This window comes from Ursus americanus, chromosome X, assembly GCF_024610735.1.
Source record: "Ursus americanus isolate L20-20 chromosome X, mUrsAme1.1.p, whole genome shotgun sequence".
In the NCBI taxonomy this organism is placed as follows: Eukaryota; Metazoa; Chordata; class Mammalia; order Carnivora; family Ursidae; genus Ursus; species Ursus americanus.
The window spans coordinates 81,429,386-81,440,186 of NC_142164.1; the positions used below are offsets into that span (position 1 = coordinate 81,429,386).

The following is a 10,801-nucleotide window of genomic DNA, read 5'->3' on the forward strand; positions in this document are numbered from 1 at the left end:
GGCAAGAATACTTATACTGAACTTAGGAGGTGAAGGTCAATTAGAAATAAACAAAGTATATCTGAATTCATATTAAAATGATAAATAGTTCAGTGTTCAAAATTGTATACTTTTTTTCTCTTCATAACAATGTAAGCCAATAAAACTTAAAATACAAAAAGTTTGCAAAATAAACTTACTGGAGAATCTTAAAAAATAATAATAAAATAAATAATTAAAAATGGGCAGAGGACCTGAACAAACATTTTTTCCAAAGAAGACATACAAATGACCAACAGACACATGAAAAGATGCCCAACATCATTAATCATCATGGAAATGCAAATCAAAATCACAACAAGATAGCACCTTACGCCTGTCAGAATGGCTAGAATCAAAAACACAAGAAACAACAAGTGCTGGCGAGGATGTAGAGAAAAAGGAACCCTCGTGCACTGTTGATGGCAAGCAAGCCGGTGCAGCCACTGTGGAAAATAGTGTGGAGGTTCCTCAAAAAATCAAAAATAAAAATACCACATGAACCAATAATCCCACGACTGGGGGATTTCTTCTACCCGAAGAAAACGAAAACACCAATTCAAAAAGATGTATGCACCCCCTCCTCTGCTTGGTGCCAAATCAGGCTTCTGCACAATTTGTCTGGGATTGTTGGAACAGGGGGCCTGTTGCATTCTGGCTGGCCCTTATGCAGCTGATGTAGGCCCTTGGGCTCTGGGCTCAGTGTGGAGAGGTTCTCCTATTAACTCCTACCGTGGCCTGGACCTAAGCCTTAGCTTCTCTCTCTCTAGCCCTGTGTGGCCATGGGATCAAAGCTCAGGTGGGCAACGGAGGCAAAGGCCCTCAGAGCAAATTGGCTTTGGGGGGGGGGTTGTGCTCATATTTCGCTTACCTGTCTGGTTACAAGCTTTCATTCCAATTTGGCCTGGAAGTTTTCCTCTGTCCTCTCGGCTCTTCAGGGCTTTTAAAGTCGTTTTTGAAAGATTTTATGCAGCATACTTCATTACTTCAATAGGCAAGTTGAATCAAAGAACCAAGCCTGCCATTGCCAGAAACTAGAAGCCCATATCCTTAAATGTTTAAACATTTATACTTGCCTTAACAAGGTCCAAATTCAGGCAATATCCATACCCTTCTCCCAAACAATAGAAGAGCTTTAGCATGCTTTAAATATTAATAGCCTCCTGCTGTCTTAGATGGTTTTGGGCTCCGATGTTTTTGGCGGCAGCTTCTTTTTATACCTCCAACTAATTCAACGTTATTATTGTCTTATACACCTAATGCTTAGATTTCCCCACATTTCCCTATTTTTGTTCACTGTTCCTTGCCTCCTATTCACCCCTTCTTCCTGATTTCAATTTCCTTCTTCCTGTAGTATATCTTTCAATAGTTCTTTAATGACGGTCTATTATTGCTAAACTTTCTCAGGTTTATTGGTTGTTGTTTTTTTTTCTGAAAATCTCCTTATTTCCCTCTCAAAAAAAGACTAATAGTTCTCATCAGGATTTCTTGTGGATGCTAATTCTGCTCCTTGTGGCAACTGGTGACTCTCCTTCCTGATGTGCCATTGCTTTTGCAAGTACAAGATTTCTATTGTTTGTTTCTGAACCCCTGTTTCGCAGCTATTGTCTTTTTCCAAGATGTTCCATGGGCCCTGGGCTGTAAAAAGGTACAATAAGTGGCTCTTGCTGGGGTTCTAGAGATTTGAATGGTTCTGCTCCCATTTTTATTTTAATTTTCCAGCATGTGGTTTCTCTAGCACACAACAGGGTACATTTAGACCCCCACATCCACATATAACATAAGCCTGTTTTTTTAATTTCTCATGGTGGCTCTGGAGAGAGCATTCAGCTTTTCACCGCTCACTTTCCAAACCCGTTGTAACAGAGGAGCTAAAGGCTTTATCCAGAGGTTCCGGTCACCGCTTCTCTGCCTCTGGTCGACTTGAGGCTGAGTTGCCAGTACCCAGGAGGGCATTAGATTTGCAGCTCTAAGGCCCTGGCCCCTAGGGACCAGCACCACACTGGGCAATGACAGTGTCCGCTTACAATTACTAGCCTGGCTTTAATTTTTCCTTTTGTTTCTCTGCAGATTGTACTTTTCTCAAGGTCAGCTATAAATTAAAACTTTAGTTATGGTTTATCTCATGTTACTGTGTGTTCATAGTTGGCCAGTGCTATGCACGTGATCTTAGTGTGCCATCTTGCCAGAAAAAAAAATTCTTTATACATGTGACTTTGCACCTTATTTATAATTAAGCATTTTCCCTTATCACTTCCATCCTCATAAATCTGCACGTCTTTAAGTTCCAAGGAAATTAAGCTCCCCTCAGGACCATCTAGTTTAAGGGTACGTAGGAGGCCAGGTCTTGGTAGATGTTGGATTATTTTCCAGATACACCACCCATGTAAAGATACTGTTCCCTTAGGGTCTACAGCTCCTTAGCACCGTGATTTTCAGCTTTTACAAATTTTAGTGGTAGAACTTTTTCTTCAAGTATTACTTGGAACCCCAAATCTGAAGTAAATAAGAGGGGAGCTGCTCTGGTTAAAGTGGGGCTAAGAGTTCCTGATCTTCACCAATGTACCCTCCCCCTTGCTCCCCTGGGTGCTCCCCAAGGTGCTCTCTGGAGCATCTTCACAGACTCCTTGGGCTCCAAGTACCACAGTGTGAAAAAGAACTGAATAGATCACTGGTTCTCCAAGCGTGATCCCAGGACCAGAAGCATCACCAAAGAATGTATTAGAAATACAAATTCTCAAGTCCCCCCCGCCCCCAGATCTGCTGAAAGCAGAAATTCTGGGGGCAGGACCCAGCAATCTGGGTATTAACAAGCCCTCCAGGTGACTCTGCTGCCCGGGTAAGTTTGAGGATTTACCAGAATAGAGTATCCCATTCAGGGGTTATTGAAATAAGGCTGGGGTCCAAGATTATTAGACAGAACAGGGCCCAAGATCAACATTTCTGGGGTACTTAAATTATCCCAAGAGTCTCTGGAAGGCTGTTTTCTATCCACCATCTTCTTATATCTGAGATTGGACACACTCTCGAGGCCCAACTTTGCAATGGCCTGAGTCCCTTTGAAAGGACTCAACATGTCAGAAATCACCAGGAGGAGTATGGATTCTTACTTTTGGCTCATTAGACAGAAATAGTGACACTCCTCAGAATTTTTCTTAAAAAAAGGACTTCAGATCTGAAGTTCCTAAAATGTTGAGTGAAAGATGCCAGACACAAAAGTATACACACTGAACAATCCCGTTTATAGAAGGCATGAAAAAGGCAACACTAATCTACAGTGAAAGAAGTCGGGATAGGGATTCCTCTTTGGGGTTATTGAGTGGAAGGAAGCAGAAGTGGGGCCTGACTTACGGGCAATGTCCTGTTTCTTGACCTGGACGTTATCTGCAGGGATCTGTTCCTTTCCTAGAAATGCATCGAGTTGTACCCTTATGATACATGCGTTTTCCTATGTAGTTGATACACTTTATTTTTTTTATTTTATTTTTTGATGTAAAGTTCGATGATTCATTAGTTGCGTAATACAAGAGTTTAAAAATGGTATTGGATCATCTGCTGGGAAAGATCAGTGTGTAATGACATACGGCTGTGGGCACTGACCTTCATAGTCTCAGAGGACCTGGGCCTTCACTTCTGGGTGTGAATATACATTTGGTGCAAACACGGGTTCCTGGCATCAACTCTACTGCATTATGACAACATGAGTTGTATGAGGGCCACTCTGTTTTCTTGATTGGAAAAGACCTCTTGATGGATGGCATCCCTGATCAGGATTCCCTGTGGATGGGGAAGAAGTGGGGCAGTTACGTATGTGAACTGTGGGCCAGAGTAAGTTTCAGCATTTGGCTGCTCCAGGAAATCAGAAGTTGGTAGGGTCCTGAATTTTCGACCAGGTTAGGCCAAAGAACCGTGGGAAGCATGTATAATGGGTAAAAGGGAAGTACCCCATTGTTTGGTGTCTCACTCTGAGCTCTCAGGGTGGATGAGACCCCTGTTGTGAGCACTCATCTGTTGCCTGTGCCCTTTGGGGCCCAGATCATAAATCTACATGTGAACTGAGTTCCCCTGGCCTTCCCAGCTTGTGGAAGTAGATGGGAGCCTGAGTTAAAAATTAGCTTAATTTTCACCAGTTCTTGCCCACATTTGCTCACACAGGAATTCCAGCCGTCATGTAAAATAGCCCAGTTGTGTCTGAAAGTCACCTGTAGGTCACAAACCCACCTGTTGTTGACCTCTCCCATGGTTTTCCTTACTTATTCTGGGCTTCATCTCCATGTCCTCTGCCCCCGAAGCTGTTGAAGAAGAACTCACCCCTTCCCAGCTCCCCTCCCTCCACTGCTGCTGTGCCGACCACAGGAATGTTGATAAAGGTGTCAAGGGTGTTCCGTCCTGGTCCCCCCTAAAGAGGCCCCACCATGGAGGTGCCTGCCCACGGTGCCAGACATGCCTGACCCTCTCCATTGGAGCTCAAGGTAACACATACCTGCTGAATACATTGGTGCCTGGGTCCCACGGTGGTGTGATCTGCAAGTAGGCCCAGGCTGCTGCTGTTACATTCCGTGGCTCAATCTGGGGGTTGGTGACAGGTAGGGGCATAAGGCTGGGCTTGAACGGCTCCCCTGTCGCTGAGGGACAATGGTGTTTTCCAGAGGAGGTGCGTGCTTCATTCAGAAAGGGCCAGGCACAGCTGCTCCCTCTGGTGGTCTGTGCTTTCCACCAGTGGAGACAGGGAGGTCAGCTTCCGCAGTCCCTCGCCATTCACAGCTCTTAGAACTATTCCTGAGTGCCGGGTATTTAAAAGACAGTTTCTGTATCAGACAAACCCAAAATGAGGAACAGTCCATTAAAAATGCTAATGCCAAACAAGGCAAAGTAAGTTTGTGGAAATGTCCCAGATGAAAGGGGGCTAAAGACACAGGCCAACCGAAAGCAATACCTCACCCTAGACCAGATCCTACAATGGACAGGGACACACTGTCAAGGATGTCGTTGGGCCACCAGACAAAATTGAAGTACAGATCGTAGATTAGATAATAGTATTGGATCAATGTGAAATTTACTGAAGCTCTTAACTGTACTGTGATGTAGAAAACATGCCCATTCCTAGGCGATGCGTGCTGAGGTACGTAAGCCATGAAGCGTCATGATGCATGTAATTTACCATCATGTGGTCCAGATACACACACACACACACACACACACACACACTTAATTATGAGAGTGTGCATACACATAAGCAAGAAAGCAAATGGGATTGAAGTGTTAGCAACAGGTGAATCTGGTAAAGAGTATACAGATGTTCTCTATTTTTATTTTTGCAACTTTCCCCTAGGTTTACATATTTCCAACTAGAAAAGCTTAAAAATGCAAAAGAGAGTTTCTGCAAGCAGTCAGAGTCTGGTGGCACATGCCTTACTGAACTCTTCCTGTGGCAGAGATGAGGAACGAGGACATGGCTGTCTTCCCAGGCAGGGCTACCAGACACATCCCAAGAGGTAGTCGGATACCCTGCCTTAAGTTGCCAAGCGACACCCGAGGCCTCTCATCCTTTGATCTCCCCCATCCTACAAGATACCAAAAATAACACTTTTGACATATTCTCCTGAGGATCATGGGCCCCAGGTGTTGGCAAAAATTCGGTTATGAAAGGAAGGGTCCATTGATTCATCCAGTTAGTGTTTTGACTATCTACTTACTCTGTGCCGGGAACTGTGCTAGGGGCCGAGTACACAGCCCGGGACACAAGAGGAGACACAACCCCTGTCCTAAAGAAAAATCTATGAACCAGCTGGGGATGCCCCCTCAACCACATAAATAAATGTGTATTTCCAAATGACTGCACCAGAAAGTAGACTTGGGAAGCCCTGGGGGTAGGGGTGGGGGTGGGGAGCCAGCCTTTTACCAGAGCCAGTGGATCCAAGCCCCGTGGGTCTGATACACAGTATCCCTCCCCCCAGGATTTTCTAGATTATAGGTCCCTTTGTACCTGATGCTGAGGGGAAAAGAAGGAACCACCAGTGCTCACCCCCTCCTGGGCACATCCCATCTGGCCCATCTGTTCTGGCTTAGCTCTCTGCAGGCTGCTCTGCCCTCAGTGAGAATCAGGGAAGAGGCCAATGTGCCACTCCATCGATATCCCTGGCCTGGGGACCAGCAAGCTTTGGAAAATAGTCCTACTGATCTATGCCTGCAGGTGAGTGTTACAGCCACACTCATGTGGAAGCCTGGCATCCTACTGGCCCTGAGAGTCCCATCACTAGGGTGCTGAGTCACGAAAATGACACGATGGTCTTCCAAATGGACAGAATGACTTTGGGAGACAGTTGGGTGCTCCCCCCAACCCCCGGTGACACGGGTTGTGATGCCCTTACATGGGGACACAAGTGGAGTCCACTGCCTTGAGGCTCCAGGTAGACAGCGTTGGGGAGGGAGCTGAAAGTGTGTATGTGTGTGCGCACGTGCGCATATGTGTATGTGACTGCATGTGACACGATGCGTGTCCATTCTGTCCTTGGGTCTCAGGGAGGACTGATCCTCACCTCTGATGCATTCTGGTCCTGATCCAAAGAAGTTTCAGATCCAACAAACGTTTACTGAGCCCCTACAAAGTTCCAAGCCTTTTACTTTATACTTTGACACATTTTATATCATTTAATCTTTAACAATAACCCTTTAAGGTAGGAATTATCTGCATTGTACAGATGAGAAAACAATCGCAAAGAGGTTCATTGATTTGCTCAAGTATATCATACAGCTTTTTTTTTAAACACTCACACACTATACTCGTAGCTGAGGCCCGTCTGTGTTGGTCGCTTATCTTACAGTATTTTTTTGTCTTCTCTACTTTTGGAGCAAGTGCTCCCCTTATACAAGCCCCCTTCTTTCTTCTTTCACTAGCCCCGCGGGCTTTTTTTTTTTAATACTGCATTTAATAGCACAAAAATCACGAATACAAAGAAACTGGCAAAGGTGTTTGTCAATGAGATATCCTTGCCTCCTCCACTTTTCCACTTTCATACCCATGTAAGTAATGGGCTACATTTGTATAGACTTTTCTTCCCCCCCCCAAACATATAACTGTTATGTGATTGGTCAGTTGAAGCTGAAACACCCATGGAGAAAGATGTTTTACGGTTACAAGGGCACACACCCCCCCCACACCACCCCCCTCCCACCCCACACTTTCCCACACAATCTTTTGGAGGAATATAGGATATGTACCAGTGTCAGGATTTCCCTGCTCCTGCCTTCCCCGCCTAGAGCATTCCTGCCATTGAATTTTCCTTCAAGTGACTGCTTAGACTAGAGCCTCTTCTCCCCGCCCCGTCTATTTCTCTTCCAACCAGGACCTTTTAGACACTGGGTACTGTTCAATTCTTACTGTCAGGCCCGTAGGCCACGCAAGTAGGTCCTTTAAATTTCGATGCCAGTTGTTGTATGGGTGTCGCCGTCTTCCATTACAGGTAGGTCTGTGTGTCGCTTCAGTAGGCTTGTGTATTCATTTCTTTCACTTTTTCTGACTCATGTTCCAGGACCTGTTTGTGATAGAACAGTAAATACCCTTCACTGTCCAGAACGTCCTTAATACTGGCCTTGGTGATGACGGCATCATCACACTTGAACCACTGGTCCTTGTGGTGCCGGATGAAGCTGGTGTAGTGGCCACTCTCCAAGGTTCCTTGGTGATTAACCACAGCAAACAAGGAATACTTATTCTCATCGTTTCCACTATTGGTTGGCAGCTGCAACTGTCCATTCATCCTGCTCTCTTTACTCGAGGCCATAAATGGTGTCATATCCAGCTCCAGAGGAAAGGATATGTATGTAGTGATCTTGCGCCTCTGTTTGGCCGAGTGTTCGAACCGTTTGAAATGAAAACAGGCAACAACAGGTAATTTATTCATTGTGAGCTGTTTGGTAGATTCCTGGTAGCTTTGGCAACTACCGCATTTGATTTTGGCACTGCTTCCCAAGTGCTCTGGCCTCGTAAACCTTCGCAAGCAGTCCGTGAGGGTGGTGATTCCTGGTATGTGGCTCTCCCCATTCACACTGCTCTCCCTCCCCGGGCTCATGGGCCAGAAGGAGGTGCAAGAGCCAGGCAAGTCCAAACTGATGTCCCAGCATGGGTCTATGGTGGTGGAGACGCCATGGCAGGCTTGACAGGTGACATCGGACTGCAGGCCACCTGTGAAGATTTGGTCTATGATGCAGTTACAGTGGTTGGGATTGTTGGCGGCCTTCCCAGCATCATCACCTTTGCAGTGCCTGTGCAGGACATCTAGCGCTGCGATGAGGAACTCGTGGGCATCCTGTTGCCTGTATCCTGCTAAGTGCCGGGCGTGTATCCATACCAGGTGCAGTAACTTATAAGGAACGTGAGGAGATGGGTTTCCAGAATACAACTCCCGAAAAAGTGAAGACATCTCACAGACCAGACACAACTCGGGGCTTGGCATTTCACATCTGTGCCTGTCGGAGAGGAAGAAATCTCTCAGGATTGGAGTATGGGTAAGGGCCTGGACGATGCAGTTCATAAAGCACGTGTTGCCAAGATTGATCAGTCCTCTTAAGCCGATGGTGAAGCTCGACGTGATTCTTCTTCTCCGTGGGTTGTGCCCCAGCAGTTCTAACTCGGGTTTGGTCGTCTCCCAGGTTGGGTATTTCTCACCGAGTCCCGGCACTGAGCACTGCTGGTGAGAAACCTCGGTTGAGGTGGAGGCTTGTAATTTCAAAGCTTCTCCTTGCTCTTCTTTGGCAATTTGCTCAATGTCTTTGTCATATACATAGTCCTTACACATAAAGCAGTATATACCTCCATAATAAAGGTCTACGGCTAAGTTGTGTTGTTTTGTCTCGGCGTGCTCATGAATGTGTTTCTCTGTGAAGCAGCCAAAGAAGACACAGGAAAGGCAAGAGTGAAGTCTGTTCAAATGGGTGCCACACACATGGCAGATGCACGACTTTGCCTTGCTTTTCCTGGTCTCTGGGGTTCCACACCACACGAAGCACTGGTAGATCACCCGCAGTTCCTGCCTCCAGTTCTCTCCCACCTTAAAGCTGTTCACGTGGGAACAGCCTGGTGGACCCACAGCGAAATCCACATCCAGGCATCCGCCCCCAGGGCCGCGCCGGGGCCGGGGCCGGGGCGGGGGCCGTGGCCTAGGCTGCGGCGGGGTACGGAGCCGGGTCTGTGGCCGCGGCCGGGGTCTGCGGCGGGGGGCACGACTGCGCCGCGGAGAGGGATCGGGGGGCCGCGGGGGGTCGGAGGGAAGGGTGGGGGGAGGAACCTCGTCGCTGCTGCCGCCACCGCCGCTCCGCGCTGGGTTCTCATCCTCCAGCTCCTGCTTCGGCTCCCCCCTCGGCTCCTGCTCCGCCTCCGGTATCGGCTCGGGTTCGGGCTCCAGCTTGAGCTCAGCCCGGCGGCCCGGACCCTCCGCGGTCTCCACTTTCCCGGCGGCGTCCACCTTCCCCGCCGCCTCCACCTTCCCCTCCACCTTCGCCTCCGCCTCCACCTTCCTCTCCGCCTTCTCCGCCGTCTCCGCCGTCTCCGCCTCCTCTACCTCCTCCGCCTCCACTGGCGGCGGCTCCTCCCCCTGCTCGCAGGGCTCCGGCGGCCACTGGGCGTGGCGGCGCGGGGGCCACGCAGACCTGGGGTGTCCCCCGCCCGGCCTGAGGGAGCGCGGCGGCTGTGACAGCTGGACCCAAAAGGGACTTTCACTGAAGGAGGCGGCGGCGGAAGCAGGCGACGCCCCCCGGGAATCCTCCCGCCGTAGCCCCCTAGCGGAGGCCGCTTCGGCAGCCAGGCCCCGTTTCCTTTAATTCAGTATTTCCCAAACTTGCTTGTTCACGAGAATCACGTGGGGAGCGTGTTAAAATTACAGATTCCTCGGCTCCACCCGCAGACCTACTGAATCAGAATCTCGAAGGGAGGTGCTCCGGAACCTGTATCTTTAACTAGGGCCCGAGAGGATTCTTATGATCAGGCAAGTTTGGGAAACACAGCTCTAATTCATTGAGGCTGGCGGGAAGGGGGGCGGGGACCGCGCAGTCTCTTTAAGGCGCTTCCAGTTCTCGGCTCCAATCGCAGCTCTGACCCCCTTCATCGTCTCCTCCCCTCTCCTCGTCCTTCCCTTCGTCCATGCAGCTTCCCCCAGCACTGCGGGGCCAGGGACGGAGGAATAGCCATGTCCAGAAACGTCTCTGGGGCTGGGAAATGTGCGCTGAGAGGCCAGGTCCCGAGGAGCAGTCAGAGACCGTGATAGGCCATCACCTCCGCAGCTGAGCCTGCCCCCAGCCCTGTACCCGGCTCCCCTCCCACCCCAGGTTCTGCCCTTCCCAGAGAAAGATGAAGCCCCAGGGCCACCCTGGGGACAGGCCCGGACCCCAGATCCCGAGGGGGGCAGAGCTCCCCCAGGCTGCTGGCTGTGAGGAGGCCCGTCCGTCCCTTTGCCCATCTCAGCGGTGCTCTGCGCAATCTGTCTTGCTCACCTCCGCCTCGGGCTCCCAAGGCCGCGGGGGGGATGAGGAGTTGGCGGGGGGATGAGGAGTTGGCGGTCGGCCTTCTGGCCGGGCAAACGCTGAGCCACCCAGGGGGCAGCGGGAGGGACAAGGCAAGACAAGGCCATGCCTACGGCTGAGAAAGGGGAAGACACCGCCCCAGGACCCTCCAGTCTGGCAGAGCCCGGGGTCGGGTGGGCAACAGGGGGGAGGGGGGCCCCCCGGGGAGCAGTCGTGTAGTGGAGCTGCCGGCAGGGGGAAGGGGCGGGCCTGGGTCTGAGGGCCT

The 10,801-nt window shown here is 49.6% G+C and overlaps 1 protein-coding gene across 1 annotated transcript; it reads right to left on the minus strand.

Moving 5' to 3' along the window:
* Nucleotides 1–6,622: 6,622 nt before the first annotated feature.
* On the minus strand, nt 6,623–9,067 carry USP27X (ubiquitin specific peptidase 27 X-linked). The gene has a single exon (XM_087860392.1). It carries the CDS (start codon nt 8,814–8,816, stop codon nt 7,500–7,502), a length of 1,317 nt encoding a protein of 438 aa, XP_087716518.1. The 5' UTR covers nt 8,817–9,067; the 3' UTR covers nt 6,623–7,499.
* Between the last annotated feature and the right edge of the window lie 1,734 nt (nt 9,068–10,801).